The sequence below is a fragment of the Lygodium microphyllum genome, chromosome 25 (genome assembly GCF_053477565.2).
Source record: "Lygodium microphyllum isolate KBCC chromosome 25, Lygodium_microphyllum_v1.1.10, whole genome shotgun sequence".
NCBI lineage: Eukaryota > Viridiplantae > Streptophyta > Polypodiopsida > Schizaeales > Lygodiaceae > Lygodium > Lygodium microphyllum.
Genome location: NC_141159.1, coordinates 28,095,662 through 28,116,786, shown reverse-complemented (window position 1 = coordinate 28,116,786; position 21,125 = coordinate 28,095,662). Strand labels below are relative to the sequence as shown.

Below are 21,125 nucleotides of genomic sequence, written 5' to 3'. Positions count from 1 at the left end.
ACACCACATATATCCATATACATGTAAGCTACCAATTAATTTCTTTAGAACCAAATGACGCACAAATGCAAACATAAGCAAACTAAAAACATCACAAAGAAAGTTGCACTACCCACACTACACACCTCAACATGAACACACCCATGAAAACATGACCTTTTTTGTGCCACAATCAAGATGGGGATTTTTGGTCATTATATGATTGTATATTTGTAAGAGTGGGAGTGAGGGGTGTGTGTGTGTAATCATTTCATATGAATTCTATGTACTATCTTTGAGAGATTGTGATATTGTGTGAGAGAAGCATTTATGGAGGCTTCATTAAAGACATTATTTGAAATATTATGAGACGATTTACATTCAAGATTGGCATTTGGATGTGTTCTTTGTTTCATTGTTAGTGATAATGAAGAATATCATGTGCTTTGTTGAAGATAAAAACATGGGAGAATGATGTTGGGTGAATTTTTTTTCCTTGGTTCAATTTCATGTGTGTGATGCAATTAAGAGAAAAAGAAGATGCTTGTTATGATACAAGATAGACTTTCTTGCAGTACCCATTTTCTTAGTGTTCTCTCAAGAGCTCTAGCATATGTGTATGTGTAGAGTCAAGGTCGACCTATATTACAAGTATGCCTTTGTACCCTTAATTGGCTAATATGATTCTCTTATTCATATATGAAAGGGACTTCCTCTAGTTTCTTAGAGCCCCTCCACATCTAAGTGCAGTTACTTAGCATGGAGGGGCACTCTAAAAAGGAATTGCAGCCACATAGAAGTCATACTTGTGTGGAGCCTATAGTCCAATATAGTTCAATGGACAAAAGGAGGCAGTCCACAAACCAAAAAAAGGGAGTGAATATTTTTAAAAATATTTCCAAAAACTGAGCGAAAAAGAAAGACACATATACATTGTGCAATGTAGAGAGACTTGCAAGAGTCTACCTAGTATCACTATTTTTAGTCATACTCCTTGCACTTGCCGAAGTTCCACATTTTCAAGAGTATAAGTTAAGTACTTGAGCCACACTTGCATTAACTCCAATGGCCACACCTAGGTCAATTAACCTAGGCATGGCCTGGGTCTTATTGATTTGGGTCTTGTTCTTCAAGAGTTGTGGTAGTTTTAGTTGTAAATTCCTTTTGTTTTCTTTCATCTTCTCTTTTTTTGTCTCTTGGCGTTAATGTTTCAATCCCCTCTCACACTTTCTTAGTTTTGTTCAACTTCAACTTTTGCTTTCCTTGACTCTCTTTTGTTTTTAAATTCAGTCCCTTTTATTCCCTTCCTTTCTTGTTTAATTGTATCTTAGTGAGTCATGTGTATATGTTTTTTGGTTTTGAATGTCTATTTCCCAAATGTGTCTTTTCTAAGTATAATTTTTTGTCATTCTTGCTCTAACTAGTTACTTTTTCAATAGCAATTTTAACTTGAATACTTCAAGGTAACATTAATTCATAGTTTCAAGCATAATTTCTTTGAAACACCACCCATTAGGTAATATAGATACTCGCAATTTCAATCCTCAAGTTAGTTTGTGCATACAATGGCATTTGATTGGAATCAATGGTTTTTAACTCTAGAGATAGTCCAAAATTCACTTAAGTTGCTCATTAAACCAAACAATGTGATTAGAAGATAGCCTTTGTGGTTGGATCTTTTTCTACTTTTGTGGTTTAGTACTGTGTGATGTTATCTATTGTCTAGTTTTCCTAAGATCAATTGAGAGTCAAATTGGACTGAATTTGGACACTCTACATGAAAACTGGAGATAGTTTCATGAGATAGGTCCTATACACTCAAGGTGATCCAAGAACCACTCAACATGATTAGAAATATCTTGCTTGCAACTAGACTTGATTTTGTTTTTGGAGCTTCACGTCATAGCCATATATTACTTATTGTTTAAGTGATTCAAAATTAGATGGCTCTTCAATCAAACACAATATGAATTCTAGAGACAATCGATAGGTCCTATAAAGTCTTGCAGGTCCAAAGATGGCCATAAAAAAGAAGACCCAAGAATCAAGCACTAACATTCATATACTGAAGAACCTAAAGACTACAAATATCAAAATAAAGAGCAAAATCCAAAAGTTCCAAGGAACAAGATCATCAAATATCATATTTCAAGACATCCTTGAAATCCATTAGAAGTATTGTATCTTTATTAAGAGGCCAACCGCCAACATAGGCAAGGTACTCTTTGTCCACTATCCCTTGGACTCTATAGAAACTATTAGGTTGTGAGTTCATTCCCATGCCACTAAGCTAAGATTAAGGTGGGTACAAAAATGCAATAGCCTTTATTGTGCCAATATGGTAAAAATGATACAAAAAGCAATAGTATTTCATTCAACAAGGCTCTAAGTGCGTATAAAGCTTCTAACCTTGGTCAAACGAATAGATTGGCTAGCAATGCTAAAAGTGAAAGTGCCTAGCTTTCATTTCGCTTGATAAAAATTTGAATGTAATTAAGATTTGTCAATATTAGAAGTTTAGGTAAACCTTTTTTTTTGGCTTCCATTACAAAAGAAATACAAACTAGTAATGAATTCTCGTTTTCAAATTATTGCCTACCATTGCAACATTTAAGCGAAGTCATAAGTACAAATGTATTGATTATGTTAAAGCGATTAGCTCTTGTACATAGAAGTAAGTTTTGTTTTGTTTCTAATAGTGCTAATACATTTAAAGCACTCTCTCTTACTATAAACACATTTGAGTTATGCCTAGGCCCCATGAGTCCAATGAAAGCCAGTTCAAAAGTTATGCAGAAGGCCTTATGGTGTTCGGTTTGCATAATTAGAACCGAAGACCAAATACACAACATGCAATATAGTCTAGATAAAGCCAAGAATTGACATGCTGCATTTTCAAGTTTAGCTTGGACACCATTTGTAGCTATGTAACCCCATTGTGTCATGTGAAAAGCCTACCACCACATCCACCTAAAACAACACAATGTTTTGTTGAGTATACTTGGCATATTCAATGCTCCAATATGCAGGACTGATATTAAACTCAACAAAGCCATATAGGGTCTAATGTAAGCCCACATGCAAAATGTTATTAAGCTTGGGTATAGTCTAAAGACTTCAATAGAGTTCTTTTCAGAACTCATCCGCCATTCCTACCAATTTCATAATTGATCCTGTAAGGCAAAAGATATTCAAGAATACCCAATGCCTCGACTCATACATGGTTGTGAGAGGACTTCAAGTTCATTTTCCTCTACTGCATCAATACATACGTTTTGTAGGAGCTGAGACCGAACAGACTGAAACCACATTAAATGCAGCTGTGAAGAGCACTAATAACAGGTTATATCCATGCTTAAACTGCAAAATAATTTAACTGTTTACCACACCCAGTGAACACAATGTTTTCGCCTGGATGCATGCCATATTTTCAATGGTATCTTTATGCCTAGAAGTGACCTGCCACTTGATGCTTAGCATGCACAATTGAGCTTCTTGTCATGTGATTGCAAATTATGAACAAGGCTGATTTATTCAATTCTGATGTTGTTGAGCTCTCAATTGTTAAACCACCCCACCCCACAACCCCCAACCCCCCTCATGTGCTTGAGTATCGCCTATATTAATTGTCGCTGCATAACAGACCCTCTCAACTGCCAGATTGTTGTTTATTGGTTTTTCTACATCAGTAGCTGTGAGACATAACCCAGATTGGAGAGTACAGCTGCATGTCTGAAAACAGCTTTGACAAACCATCTCCTTGGGAGTGGTAATGTCCCATTCATGCTGCTTCTTACGCTCCAGACTTTCTTGTTGCATGTCCTTAGTCTCAACCCTTGCTTTTGAACCTCAGGCATGCTGCAAGCTTGATGAGCCCAGCTAGAAATCAAATCTCAGCACTACAGGTTCTGGGTAACAGTGTGAAACTGAGGAGGGATCAGAAGCCTGTAAAACTTATTTGCTGTGAATTGAAATGGAGGAATTAAGGACCCCTGTCCTGACAACTGTTAAGACACTTTAGAAGAGCATTATAAATCTGTGTTTGAACCTGAAATTGCTTCCAAACAGCCAATATGCATGTCACATTCCCTCTCCTTCTATTTGGAAACATAAGTGTCCTCATCCTATTTGTAAAACACCCTGGCATCTCCTGGTATCTTTGTAAGAAACAAAACATGCTTCATGAGGTGATCCCATAACCTTCCTGTCTTTTTATCAGAATTGTTTAACTATGCTTTGTTTTAGGTTGGTCTGACACAAGGGCAGGTAACCCCCTACATAGCCTATGGGCCAAATGTCAATCCGACCACTAACCCCTGCTGACCCATCACATTGGAAGTTAGTCACCCATCATATCGTTGCTTTCTTAGTCCAAGAACCTACACAACTGATCGAACCTAGTCCCCCAAAGCATATATGAGATTTTTATCTTGTATCTTCATCTTTCTGGAATGTTGCCACACGATCCTTGCCCCCACCTGCCAAAAATATGGTCTTCCTCTGCCCATGTGTACATGTACCTTGCTTCAGTACATGATCCTTTGCCTGTCTGGGTGTGCGAATTGCCCTGTGACCAGGTAGGTTACAAGTCAGCTATCTCCATCAGACAAGAAATCACTACCCAAATGAGGCATAATTCATGTAATCGCCTACCCTTTTTTCTTCCTGTAAAGCAGTCATTGACCAGAACTAGTAAATGACTGAAAATGGCTTGCACCAAGGCCTTATATGCAGCCTAGTGATAGAAGCTGATAGAGCAGCAATCGAGGGCCCTTTCCTCCAATGTGTATGTTATACTTCATGTCTCTCAGAGAGATGCAGAAGTAGCGATTCCTAGACTTCTACATGATTCCAAAGATTTGAAGAAAGCCAAAATTTGCTCAAAGGATGCCATGCCAGAATTTACTGTGTCCCTAGACAAAACACATTGAACAGGGTGGTATCCAATCCTTTGACAAGTCACAACAGTAGGACTCAATGGGGTGAAAGCAAGACAGTACTCACGCTTTCACAAATGACTGAGCCAACTGTGAGACTGTAGCTAGAGCTTAGAGGATTGGAGTCTTCACAGTACATTTCCTACAACAATGACTATGTCCTTCAATTCACAGCGGTCAAAGCTTTCACCACCCTCTTGTATGCTCCACCAAGTGCACCTCTTTAAAAGCTTGCTTCATTATCTCCTATGGCCCTCAAACACCAAATCCAGGCGGGGCATGTATCCTCCCTCCTTCATACAAGGGCACAGTTGATTAAACTGGTTGAAGATGATGTCATTGTATGTATCCGTTTTCTGCTTTACAACAAACTCTTGAAGCTTGTTGTTTACCTCAATCCAGGCAATCCCTGGTTTCTTAAAGACTCCTAACGTGTATCTTAGCTCCTCTGATTTTTTGACATCGTCCCACATGTTAGCATCAGTATAAATATTTGATATATGCACATAAGCAGCTGCGACACTAGAATCCAAGTGCACAACCTGATCGAAACACTGTTGTCCAATTGCAACATCACCATGCCTTCTGCAGGCAGCTAGTAAAATCATCCATCCAGTGATATCTTCTTTGATAGGCATTTGTTCAAGAAGCTTATATGCTTCTTTCAAGCATCCCTGACTAGCTAGAAGGTCAACCATGCAGTTGAAATGTTCAACACTGGGAGTAATATTATGCTTAGCTTTCATATTTAAAAAGTAATCCTTGCTTTCCTCTACCTTCCCTGCATGACTGCAGGCAGCGAGCATACTGGTGTAAGTTTTATCGTCTGGTGTTATACCCCATTTTTGCATTTCCTCAAAACATGCCTTTGCTAAATGGTATCTACCGTGCTCAGCATATCCAGCAATTAATGCCCCCCATGATGCCACATCCTGGCTTGGCAAGTTCTTGAGCACTACTCGGGCTTCTTCAAAAGCCCCACACTTAGCATACATATCAACCAGAGTGTTGCCTAGGATTGTGTCCGCTACAACTTCAAGTCTGATGATTAAATCATGAAGAAACTGGCCTTGTCTTATAGCGCCAATGCTTCCACAAGCCATAATAACAGTTGAGTATGTTGTTTTGTCTGCTTTACATCCATCAAGTTCCATTTGAAGATAGAGTGCCAGAGCAGAAGTATTAAAATCATTCTGAGCGTATCCTGCAATAATGGCATTCCATAAAACAATATCTCTTCTTTGCATAGAGTTAAACACAAAATGTGCATCATCAAGGCTTGAACACTTCGCATATGCATCAATCAAAGCACTCCCAACAAAAACATCCGCTTCAATTCCACATTTGAATACATAGTTGTGTACAACCTGTGTGTGCTTAAAGCTACTATGGCATTTCAAGACAGTCAAAATTAAAGAACTACTTGGTAAAATCCCATCCACTTGCATTTCCTCAAAAAGGTCCAATGCAAGAAAACAAGATCCATGTTGAATGCATCGAGAAATCATTGTAGTCCATGATGCCAAGTCACGATTTGCCAGCCTGTTAAACACTTTAAGCGCCTCATCCATGCTTCCACATTGGCCATACATGTCCAGAAGAGTGTTTCCAATAACATCATCTTGATCAAACCCAAGTTTGATAATCTTTGCATGCATCAACATTCCCTGTAAAAGGTCTCCTATAGAAGCCCGAGCTTTTATGATGCATGAAAGTGTGATACAGTCTGGCTTCACACCCTCTGACTGCATCCTGTCAAACAGAGCAAGAGTAGAATGACCGTGACCATATTGGACAGATCCTGAGATGAGGCTATTCCAAGCCACTATGCTGTGCACCTTCATCTTGTCAAAGACAGTGTAGGCTTCTTCAAACTGCCCACACTTGGCATACATATCGACTAGAGCACTTGAAACAATGCTATCTGTATGAAACCCAGACTCAATAACCTGACAATGTATGAGTTTGCCCTGATATAAAGATGCCTTTTTGCTACATACTTTAAGGATGGCTGAGTATGTCACTTCATTTGGAACGATGCCATCATGTTGCATTTCCTTGAGAAGTTGGAATGCTGGAAGACTCTGCTCATATGAAACATAGCCTGTAAGAAGTGCATTCCAAGACACGACATTCCGACCTGGCAGACAACTGAAAACCTTGTGTGCATCTGTCAAGGTGCCAAACTTTGCATACATGTCAATGAGAGTGCTTCCAATCACCACATCCATCTCAACGCCAAACAGTATGATCAGCTCATGCACCACCCCTCCATACCATAGGTCCCCTGAGCTGGCACAAGCCTTCAAAACACATAGGAAAGTTACCCTTTCTGGCTTGACATTCTCTTGCTGCATCCTATATATCAAATGCAAGGCCATCTCAATTTTGCCGAGCATTGCATAGGTTGCCACAATCGCATGCCATGTGTGCACGGTCGGCTTTGCAACCATGCAGAAAACAATGTTCGCCTCAAGCAAGCTCCCAAAAGTCGAGAACAGACGGATGAGATGGCCTGCAAAAATGCTGATAGAATGAAGGCTGTGGTGTACCATACAACTGTGCAGGGCTCTAGCAGAGACAATGTCAGAATAGGCCATGCACTCTTCAAGGAGAGGGCATAGCGTTTCTCTGAGCGAAGCGATGTTTTCATGATGTATCAGGCCCTTCATGCCAAGTTCTATGGCATGAAGGGCCCTCTCCCTCATTTGGATTGCAGTATAGTATGCAGGTCTCAAATTGCCGACTGCTCTGATAAAATCATGAGCAAGATTGCCCCTTGCCAAGTTCTATGGCATAAAGGGCCTCATCCCTCATACAGATCATTATTTTAGATTTGGTTATAGTACAGCACTAGTTATGCTCTGATCAACTCACTCGCTGTAGGTTTGCCTCCTCATTCAAAGACACCTGCCATCACTGCGATCGCCATGGCAGCACGCGAGTGTTGCATCTTCAGAGCATTTTTCTGACAAATCCGATTTTTCTTCTCATCAGCCTTTTACATTCATGCTCGTTACACACACACACAATGCGGATACCCACTTTGTAAGCTTTAACCAATGAAAAGATTTGTTTAAGAGTTGAACTAGCATTCCTGGCGCGCTTCTCGCGCAAGGAACGCTATCGTGCCCGCGAAGCGGGGTGTGAGAGAAGTGAAGCTGTCGCACAGCAGTTTCACTTCCCTATCGCACAGTGGGTAATGCTATCACAAAAACATCACATGATTTACTCTCCTCTACTCACAACCCCTCTATCTCTCATCCCATTTACACCTCCCCCCTTTGTATCCACACTCACTCAATCACTCTTAACCTCTCTCTCTCTCTCTCTCTCTCTCTCTTACACATATGTATAAAAGGCCAAATATGCATTTGCATCAAGGAGTACATAGACTCATATATACATGCAATGACCATGCACCAAACTTATAAACTTGTATCTATACTTGCTCTGCACAACAATTAGAAACAACTTGTATCCTTGGACGTTACAATGAGAAATAACATTCCTACAGTGAAACGAACCACACCACAAATTTAAGTTTGTCCAAGCATTGCATGCAAACTCTCAGTATTAATAACCCACATAGGTGAAGCAAAGCCCGAAACCAAAGTTTCTTCTAGAGATTGCACCAATAACCTTGGACCACAATTTCAAGTATCAACAAACCACAAAGTGTCACTCCTTGATTGTGCCTATGCATCTATATCCAAATGTTACAAAAAAATTTACAGTTCCCATAGGGTCATAACCAAAACGAAGCTTTCTTTTCTTTGAGAAATAATTGGGAAATTTTCCACTCTCCAATATAGCATGGCCAGGTGAAGCAAGTCCGATCGCCACTCTTCGTCTTGTTAATGGTACAGGGGACATAATAGTATTTCCACTCTCCAATATAGCATGGCCAGGCGAAGCAAGTCCGATCGCCACTCTTCGTCTTGTTGATGGTATAGGGGACTTAACATTAAAATAACAATACCTGCTATGCGCAATAGCTAGAAGTAGCTCTACATGATCATTCGATGTTACAATCAGAAATAACATTGCTACGTTGAAATGAACCACAACGTGTAAGCATATCCAAGCATCAAATACAGATAGGTGAAGCAAAGCCCAAAACCAAATCTTGCTCCAGAGCTGAAAACTTTGTACCATAAATCCAAGTATCAACAAACCACGAAGTATCACTTCGTGATTACACCTATGATAAATAGATATAGATACATCTACATCCAAATGCTACAAAGATGTTGAAACTTTCCATCGGGCCTAGCCAAAATGAAGCTTTCTTTTCTTTGAGGAATCATTGGGAAAAATTCCATTCTCCAACACAGCATGCTCAGGAGAAGCAAGTCCCATTGCCACTCTTCGTCCCGGTGATGGTACAGGGGACATGATAGTCTTTCCTCTCATTCTTGCGCCTAAAATTTTAAAAGCTCACAACGTAAATATGAACATATCCAATAATTGACAAAGATCACTTAATATTGGAATAACAATACCTGGCTTAACACTTGCAAACCACTTGGCAGGCATTGTCACAGCTTGATGTAGCGTTACAAAACAACTAAGGTCCTTAAATTCATACAATGGCCACCCCCTCGGTATTCTATCAGTGTGAGATCGTCGAAACCTCTTATCTTGCTCAGCTTCACCCATATGCACTTGAAAGCACTGAGTATACCCACAATGCACCACCTCAATAAAGACTGGAAGTAAAATCTCTATGTTGACATCATCATACAAACGCTCAATGACCCTTGTAAGCGTTCTTCTTATAATATCATGCGTTGTCACTGCGCGCAAGTTACACTGCAGTTCCTTCTGATACTCAGAAGCTGGATAATAACCCCAGCTTGGAGTAGGCATCTACAAAAGTTAAGCAAACACTTATATACAGTGTAGGGAATTATATATACTCAATCACCATCGAGTATATGCCAACCGAATACAACTTTGAGGGTATCTCACATACACACCAAGCAAGGACTACAAAGCCATCAAAATTCAATAGATACATCTCTAAAAAAATGCAAGCATATCTTCCACTCTCCAAAAAATTCATCTCCGTATGCATCTTTGCAAAAAAGCAATGCACCTCATTGCATCTTCTGAAGTACCTCCTTGTACACAATGTTCGTCGTGACATTCACAGTGCTTCCATCCTCATCCAATAATACCCTCACACCACATGAGGATTTCACCCTTGAAAATGCAACATACAACTGTCCATGTGTAAATACTGGTGTCTTTAAGTAAAGACCAACAATAGACAAATGTCTAGCCTTGTGACTTATTGATCGTCATAGCAAAGGCCAATCGAATAGGAAATTGCCTTTGCCTCATAGCAAACGGAAATTGCAAGGTGCTAGGAATAAAAGTGATCCTAGGAATAAACACTCATTCCCCTACATTTGTCCCTGCTATTATTTTAGCATCTATCACCTTTTTATTGAATGCCTTACACATCAACCGTGTACATTACACAATCCTTTTGCTGGATTTAAGTTCCTAAGAAGAATAATAGGTGCATTCATCTTTAGCAACAATAGATGGGGAGGAAATCCACCTCCAAGATCCAGTGTATTTAAATACTCTACAGAGTATAAAAATGAGCTATCACCCGTCTCTGCAATTGAATCCGCACTATAGTACTGTATAACTTCTCTTGGCATCGATTGCAATGCACAATGATTCAAAGAAGCCACCTTTGTATTCCGCGCTGCAAGTATAGGACGCTCACTAAAATATGCCCCAAAGTCTCTCACTGCGGATACTTCACCGTACACACTATTAACCAAGGTTTCAATAGAGTACCCTTTCAATACCATGCTAGATGGAATATGTAGCTTATCACAATTCTCCGTAATACCCACTCCATTCCCTATCCCTTGAATCCAACCAACAAATCCATTATCCATTACACCACCAACGGTTGACATCCTCATATTCCCAGACAACATTTGCACCTTAATATACTGCCATAAATGAGAGCAACATAGTGCCGCATTAGCAATATCTTCACGGGAGCCCTTCATCATGACGGGCAAGATTGGCCTAAAATCACCCCCAAGCAAAGTAACCTTTCCACCAAATGATTTATCACAGCTCATAATATCTCTTAAAGTTCTATCAACAACTTCAAATGCAAACCTGTGCATCATGGGAGCCTCATCCCATAAAATAAGGCTCGATTGTTTAAATAGTTGAGCAAGATCGCTCTGAACAGGAATATTACAGGTGGATTGATTACATAGATCCAATGGAATTTTAAATCTCGAGTGAGAAATACGACTGCCCTGCATAAGCAAAGCAGCAATGCCAGATGATGCCGTTGCCAATGCTATATGATCATCATTGCGCAACCTAGCAAGCAAACACTTGTAAAGAAATGTCTTTCTAGACCCACCGGGACCATCCAAAAAAAAAACATCCCCAAAGTTTCCACCAATGGCACCTATAACTGCATTATATGCAACCCTCTGTCCATCATTCAACATTGCCTCCATACAAACACAAACCCTACGTTGCTCCAGTATATCATATGCATATTCATCTTCTAAAAGAGGGTTAGCACACAACTGAGAATTTGTTTGATGAGGTTCTAGCAATCCATCAAAGTCAGATAATCTTCACCCATGTTGTCGCAAAAGATCCTGAAGATGCAATAAAGCCCTCTTTGATGCCTCTTGTTGTAGAACTGCAGAAGATATATGCACATGCTCTAGTTGTAACTTATACAAAATATCCTCCATCATCAGTGACATAAACCTATTTTAGAGCTGACCAGGCTATGCAGGCTCACAGAAGACCAAAATTGCAGCAAACAAAGCATGTAACTGGGCACCAATTTGTACAGATGCAGCCTCTTCCAAGCACACAACATACTCATCATCACCCTCTAACATGCCCTTTGCAATGTAGGCTTCCTTAAAGGTGTTGTACACCACGTTGCCAATAGTACGCAAATCATCAAAAGACATACATCCTCGAGACACTGTCAAGAGCATTCACAAGTAATAACGCTCACCAGATGTGGGCGGCACAAAGTATATTCGACCACATGTATTTCCACGCTTTCTCTTCGTCCATACCTTTCGTTGTGCATTCCACACCCAATACACCGGGAAGTCTTGATACCGAATAGCTCGAGCCTCTGGATGAATACGATTGCACACAAACCATTCCATAAGAGTAGTTTTCTTGATATCTTCATTCTGCATAACATCTAATATATTGTCTGTATCTTGAAACACCACATAATTCTCACCAGGCAAGTGCACTTGCAACTGCTGTATATCAGGCTTTCTCATTGTGCAATGCATAATCATATATTCACCAACACGCTTCCGAAGTAGAAACATACCGTGCATCTAAATAACTCTCGATCTCATCTACTTCACGAAAGGTCGTACCATTTAACCCTGAGTTTCCAACAAAAAATTTAATAGTTGCACGATCATGTCCCTTGTATATATACTTATACAAATACTTAACAACTGCCACCATTGAGCATACCGATGCATCATAGACTGAAGCTCCCCAAGCAAGTTTGGCAATAAATTAGGCATAACATCCAACCGATTAGATAACTCATGCTCAATATCATAAACATAAAGTTGTGCAAATCTTGGCCTTTCCTGTCGTTGCACATTAGGAATCAAAGAGCCTCTGCTTTGAGGATGCATACCATGCAACAAATCATGCAGTAGTTGTGGTGGATATTGCAACTGTGGCAATATTACTTTTCCATTTCGACAACAATGTTTACCAAACAAAACTGACCCCTGCACTTGGGCCTCACATCTCCACAATTTAGCCAAACATCGCTCACACATCTCAAAAAGACTCCCCATGGAATGCACAATCGGGTCTTGAAATAGCAATATTGTAGTTGCAGGATGAATATCCATTGCAGGCAAAGCATGTAAAATGGAGCAAAAACCTCCATTTCGAGCACTAAAGGTTGGTGCATTATTGACACATGACTCATTAATCACATCATTTCCTAGATTTTGGTGATTTTCAGCTTCACAATTATAATCATTAGCAAATTGCTGCTCAATCAAACTATGAAGTCCCTTACGAATCAAGCTATCATGATTTAGAGCCCCTCCTTGCAAAATGTTCCGGCACTCAACTATAGTAGAACACATCTCTTTATACCCCCTCTGGTCATGCCTTGCCATTTGAGCCCTAAGCCTAGCAATTTGTCATCGTCTATATCGTGTAGAGTTGAGTCTATGCCTATGAATACACAACACATAATCACTGCTAGTTCTCTGATTATTTAATCCCATATTGTTTGGATTCTCACAAAGCTTGCACATCAAGAGAAAACATGCATTCTTTCAAGGAGAGACTTGATTGGGATTAGTATTTTCAAACAGACTTAAAAGTAGAATCAATCTAGAATCACATAATCCAAAATACTACGACAATTTAAATCAGCACAATCCTCTTACGTGCAAGGAACAATAGTAGTCAAAATTAGAATCATCATATATTTTTATATATTCTATACAATTAGATATATCTAACCCAAAGATTAAAAAAAAGCTATATCCAACCAGCGCACGATCCCCCAACCTATAACTCAAACCCAAACATCACTCTTCAACATGAATGTGCAATAAACTATAAAATGTTAGGATTCTTAAATCAATGAACTATTCTCTATAGATTGCAAGACATAATAAGTATTTCTATAGATCAAACCTCAAGAAAGAGGCAATATACTTAAAAATAAAAATGTATTTAATATTTACAAACTCTTGAAAAGAGAAAGAATACACAATCTTATTCCAATCCACATCAAGTTCCTAGACATTGAAACGTATTTTACAGAGAATATTACTCTTTGATACGTACTACATTGCAAAAATCAATGAATTTTTCTCTCTAGATTGCAAGACATAATAATTATATCTATAAATAAACTATAGATCAATGTTTACAAACTCTTTAAAAGAGAGAAGAATGCATCACCCCCAATAAATTGAACCAAACACTGGAGAGAGAGAGAGAGAGAGAGAGAGAGAGAGAGAGAGAATATTACAATTAGACCATAGAATTAGAAAATATTACTCACATGCATTACACCATAAAAATGAATATCAAGCGTCAAGAAAGAGACATCACACCACACTGTAGATACCCAATACAGTTTACTCAATCCAATCTCGTTACAAAAAAAAGATAACACACATTATCACAAAAAAAGCAGTGGCCCAAGCATTTCAATATCTTCATAAGCGAGACAACAATAGATCATAACCTTCATCCAAATGTTGAAGAGAGAGAGAGAGAGAGAGAGAGAGAGAGAGAGAGAGAGAGAGAGAGAGAGAGAGGTGAATATTACAATTCACATTGCAAGACATGATAATTCTTTATGCAGATCAAACCTCAAGAAAGAGGTATCACATCGTTACATTAAAACCAATATAAGCTTCACAAAAAGGAAGCACACATCATCACAAAAAAAACATTGGTCCAAGCACTTCCAAGTAAGATATAAGCGAGACGATAATATATCATAAGCCTTAGCCAAGCAAATCCTTCTCAATTGGGACCGTTCATTTGACGACTCAATTGTTGTAGCAAGGCATTGAACCTATTAACATTCATTTGGAACTGTAAAAGCGATAGTTGACAACCCCTCTGGCAAATCATAGGCTCGCAGTAATCTCCAAGCCCCCAAAACGATGCCCACATATCATTCAACAACAAATTCATCAACCTATTTGTCTCAGAGACTTGTTGAAGAGCACTCTGGGTGTGCTTTGTCTCGCACACAACACCATACAAACCCTTAGCTTGTTCATGCAACTTTGCAGAGTAAATAGCAAGTGCATGATCGACACGTGTGGATAAAATCGTCTGCAATTCCATCAACTCATTCATCTTGGTCTCGAGGCGTTTAAACTCCAAAGAACTTGAAGCAGCCTTTGTGTTTCTTCGGATTGTTGAAGTCCATGTGGATTTACTAACATGCCCTCCCTATTGCCTCGCCACTTCTTTCATCTTTCTCACATTAACTTTATTCACTCTAGTAAACTCCACATTTTGGCTGCAACAAAATACACAAATGACTATCTCCCCAAAAAGAACAAAATACCTTGGTGAAAATACAATTATTAGAATAACTATCTCCCATACCCATGCGAACGGCTCCAAGCAGGCAAGCGTCGAAGAGATGATGTTGTTGCTATTTTCTTTGATTCAACCAAATCAATTGCATTCAGTGGAGTCGAATGCACTATGTTTGGAACATCGTCCATAGCTTTGCTTTGTTCCATGATGACTACACAAAACTTTCAATAGAGTATAAGAGTCCCAATAGAGAAATCTCAAAGCCATTGAAGACAAACACATTTCCAACTGAAAACCCTAAATCGAAAGTGTCTTGGACTCAAAGACAAAAGAACAATCATGCACGAACACGTGTAAATAATCATGCATGAGCACACACATACACAGTGCTCACCAAAATCCAATTAATGATTCCCCTCTTCAATGGATGTCCATTCATCCACATGTGCACATGACACTCACCAAATATATAGCCATGCCTTACATCCTCTCCTCTAATGCTCTCTCTCTCTCTCTCTCTCTCTCTCTCTCTCTCTCTCTCTCTCTCTCTCTCTCTCTCTCTCTCTCTCTCTCTCTTTGTGCAAGCCCTACTAATGGATGTTCATTCGTCTAGATCCATATATAGGTCTTGGCAAAGGCTCGAATGTGTTAAAGATCCAAAGATGTTCAACGCTTAAAGATGAATGAATACCAAGGTGAAAATATGGAAATATAAACTATCAAAATGAGATCAAAAATAAAAAAATCTTAATAATTTGGAAGAGATAGACAATGTTTATTAAAATGGAGATTTTCATCAATTTAAAAAGTCTTTACACAACTCATTTAAAAAGTCTTGCAAAGATTATATATATCAAGTATGTGGCGATTTTCAATTTGGAAGAGATAGACAATGTTTTTCAAAATGGAGATTTTCAAGGATGTGCTTATGCAGCGGCAACTTATCCAAGTTAACATTGCCAAAAACCTATCTAGATAAACTTTGAAAGAAGCAAATTCCACATCAAGGGCAATGCTCTCGAGTGAAAGGGAATGAACCCACACGGTGATTCATCTGGGTTAACATTGCCGAAAACCTATTAAGAGAAACTTTCAAAGAAGTAAGTTGCACGTTAAGGGAAACATTTTCATTCTTATGAGCAATTAAGTCACATATGCCATTCTCTATACGACCAGCATTGTCAATAAGATCTTTCATCTTCTCATCATGATAATCCAAGGATCCAATACGTGGCCAATACTTTTGGACATGGTCATATATCTCGCCTATGTAACCCTTGATTTCTTCCAACTCATCCTGTATCCTCACCCCATCACAAAGGTTTCCTTCGTATTTCTCCTCCAAAATTCTCTCAATCCTCTGTAGACAGCTATCAATGCTCTCACCAAAAGAAATCAAAGCCCTTTGATGTCGAAATAGTGCCTTTACTTACTTCTCAAGCCCATCCAAGCGATGAATGAATCTTAAAAAACTAACAGAACTTTCATATCCTCCAACATGCCTGAGTGCACGACGAACTGCCTTCTTTCTTACAACCTCTTTCCCTTTGCACACATTCATTTGCACACTGGGAGTGCACTGCACAACATTTGCTACAGACACATTTTTTTCCTCCATGCTGCGCAAAACACATGCATCAACATCCATGTGCATATCAACTATTCTTATCTTATCTTAAAAAGTAGAAACAGTGGAAGATCCTAGATGACATTAGATTAACTTCCAATGCATTAAATTTAAACATACGTGCATTAGACCATATGATTGACTACAATAGAATTTGCTATAGTAAGTAGCATCTAAAGTGAGGTTTCAATTTGTTTATCCCACACATAGGACTCAAGTGGGTCTTCAAGATGCATTTGGATTAGGCTTTTTGTCACAATGGATGTATCCATTTTATGATGCAAAACCCCCCTTGCATAATGAGAAAAGTCAAGGATCAAAGCCAATGCCACAATGACCATTGAGTTGGTATTTTAGGTGGTGTACCTAACATTGCATGGTGCACACCACACAATATCCTGTCTTAGAAAATCATGCCCTAGGACAATGCAACATTCCCCACCCCTGCCAATGAAACTATAATTCACACACTAAACAATCTCCTAAGTTTAAAAACATCAATAATGGATTTTTAATGCCATGAAGGGTTACCACATCCATGCCAACCCCACAAATCGCAATGAGTTCTGAAGGATAGTTGTACCTCTCAATAATGAAAGTCACGACCACGAATAAGTAAATAGTAGTAATATAATTAACAATAGCTTTCTAAGTTTAATAATGCCCTATGAATTGCAATCAATGAGGCAAAGGATAGTTCTATCCACATATCCTAAAACGTTTATCAATAAGATAATAACAACAATAAAATAAGATAACAAAAACAATAAACTAATATCTATATCTATCTAATCTAATCTTCTATATCTATATCTATAAACTAATTAGATAACAATAAACTAATAAAACAATATCTAATCTAAATATTATCTTAATCTAATCTAAATAAAATAAGACCACAATAAATTATAAATTATAAACTAACAATAAATAAACTAATAAACAATACAACAGTAATCATCATCATCATCATCATCATCACCATTATCATTATTATTATTATTATATTATATAAACTAATTAGTTAGATATTATTATTTAGAAATTATTAATTAGATAGATATATATAAACTAATAATATCTATCTAAACAATAATAAACTAATAATATCTAAATAAAAATAAAAATAATAAGAATAAAAATAAAAATAATAAAATAATAATCATAATTAAACTATAACTATTAACTATTAATTAATTAATTAACTATAACATTAAACTAATAAACAATACAACATCAATCATCATTATTATTATTATATATTATATTATATCTTAATCACAATAAACTATAAACTAACAGCAAACAAATAAAACAATATCTAAATCTAAATCTAAATCTTGTCTATCTAAATCTTATATTAATCTATCTAATCTAAATAAAATATAATAATACCACAACAATGAATTATAAATATAAACTAACAATAAACTAATAAACAATACAACAGCAATCATCATCATCACCATCATCATCATCATCATCATCATCATCATCATCATTTTAGATAACAATAAACTAATAAACTAATAAAATAACAATAAACCAATAAACTAATTAGATAACAACAACAACAACAACAATATCTAATTAGATACCACAATAAATAAATAAATAAACTATAAACTAACAATAAACTAATAAAACAATATCTAATTCTTATCCTAATCTAAACATCATCATTATCATCATTATCATCATCATCATCATCATCATCATCATATAAATAAACTAATTAGTCATCATCATCATCATATAAACTAATTAGATATTATTATTATTATTATTTAGATTTAGATATATATAATAAACTAATAATATCTATCTAAACAATGATAAACTAATAACTAATAATATCTAAATAAAAACAACAACAACAATAATAAATAATAATAACTAAATTTAAACTCTAACTATTAACTATTAATTAATTATTAATTAATTAAATTATCTAAATCTAAATTTTAAATCTTATATCTTAATCACAATAAAATAAAATAATTCATCATCATCATATAAACTAATCAAATATTATATTATATTATAATTATTATTTAGATTAGATATTATTATTTAGATATATATAAACTAATAATATCTATCTAAACAATAATAAACTAATAATATCTAAATTAAAAACAATAACAATAATAATAAAATAAAATAAAATAATCATAATCATAATTACTAACAAAAAAACTTAAACTATAACTATTAACTATTAATTAACAATACAACAGCAATCATCATCATCATTTTAGATAACAAAAAACTAATAAACTAATAAGATAACAATAAGCTAATAAACTAATTAGATAGATAACAATAAACTAATAAAACTAATTAGTTAGTTAGATTAGATAACAATAAACAAACTAATAAAACTAATTAGTTAGTTAGAAAAAACAACAATAATAACAATAAACAACAACAATAATAAAATAATCATAATCATAATTACTAACAAAAAAACTTAAACTATAACTATTAACTATTAATTAGCAATACAATAGCAATCATCATCATCATTTTAGATAACAAAAAACTAATAAACTAATAAGATAATAATAAACTAATAAACTAATTAGATAGATAACAATAAACTAATAAAACTAATTAGTTAGTTAGATTAGGTAACAATAAACAAACTAATAAAACTAATTAGTTAGTTAGATAACAATAAACTAATAAACTAATTAGATAATAAAAATAACAATAAACTAATAAAACAATTTCATCATTATCATTATCATTAACATTAATAATTAATAATAAACTAAAATAATACCACGATAGACAATAGATAAACTATAAACTATAAACTAACAATAAACTAATAAAATAATATCTAAATCTTATCTTAATCTAAACATCATCATCATCATCATCATCATCATTCATCATATAAACTAATTAGACATTATTATTATTATTATTATTATTATTATTTAAATTTATATATTAATATTTAGATTTAGATATATATAAACTAATAATATCTATCTAAACAATAATAAACTAATAATATCTAAATAAAAAACAACAATAATAACAATAATAATAAAGTAATCATAATCATAATTACTAATATAATTAAATATAATTAAATTATCTAAATCTAAATTCTAAATCTTATATCTTAATCACAATAAAATAATTCATCGTCATCATCATCATATAAACTAATTAGATATTATTTTATTATTTAGATTATATATATATAAACTAATAATATATATCTAAATAATAATAAACTAATAATATCCAAATAAAAAACAATAATAACAATAAACAACAAAAGTAATAAAATAATCATATCATAATCATAATTAGATAACAATAAACTAATAAACTAATTACTAAACTAATAAACTAATAAAACAATTTGATCATTATCATTATCATTAACATTAACAATAATAACAATAAACAAAAACAACAACAACAACAATAAAATAGTCATGTTATCTAATCTAATTAACTAATTAGACAGATAACAATAAACAATAATAACAATTTAGTTAGAAGTTAGATTAGATAACAATAAACTAATAAACTAATTAGGTAACAATAAACAGTAATAACAATAAACAATAGTAATAATAAAATAATCATAATCATAATTAGATAACAATAAACTAATAAACTAATTAGTAAACTAATAAACTAATAAAAGAATTTCATCATTATCATTATCATTAACATGAACATTAACATTAAAAATAATAACAATAAACAAAAACAACAACAATAATAATAAAATAGTCATGTTATCTAATCTAATCTAATAAACTAATTAGATAGATAACAATAAACTAATAAAACTAATTAGTTAGTTAGAAGTTAGATTAGATAACAATAAACTAATAAACTAATTAGTAAACTAATAATCTAATTAGATAATAATAAATAATAATAAAAATAAACAACAATAATAATAAAATAATCATAATCATAATTAGATAACAATAAACTAATAAACTAATTAGTAAACTAATAAACTAATAAAACAATTTCATCATTATCATTAATCATTAATTAACATTAACATTAAAAATAAACAAAAACAACAACAATAATAATAAAATAGTCATGTTATCTAATCTAATATCTAATAATCTATCTAATAAACAAACTAATTATATAGATAACAATAAACTAATAAAACTAATTAGTTAGTTAGATAATAATAAACTAATTAGATAACAATAAACTAATTAGTAAACTAATAAACTAATAAAACAATTTCATCATTATCATTATCATTAATAATTAATCATTAATTATTAATATTAATTAACATTAACATTAACAATAAATTAGTAAACTAATAAACTAATAAAACAATTTCATCATTATCATTAATTATTAATTAACATGAACATTAACAATAAACAAAAACAACAACAACAATAATAAAATAGTCATGTTATCTAATCTAATATCTAAAAAATAAACTAATTAGATAAACTAATAAAACTAATTAG

The 21,125-nt window shown here is 34.8% G+C and overlaps 1 protein-coding gene across 1 annotated transcript; it reads right to left on the bottom strand.

The window, feature by feature from the left end:
* Nucleotides 1-2,663: 2,663 nt before the first annotated feature.
* Nucleotides 2,664-8,055, bottom strand: LOC148014010 (pentatricopeptide repeat-containing protein At5g27110-like). The gene has a single exon (XM_087666966.1). The coding sequence runs from the start codon at nt 7,622-7,624 to the stop codon at nt 5,156-5,158; it is 2,469 nt and encodes an 822-aa protein (XP_087523092.1). The 5' UTR covers nt 7,625-8,055; the 3' UTR covers nt 2,664-5,155.
* Between the last annotated feature and the right edge of the window lie 13,070 nt (nt 8,056-21,125).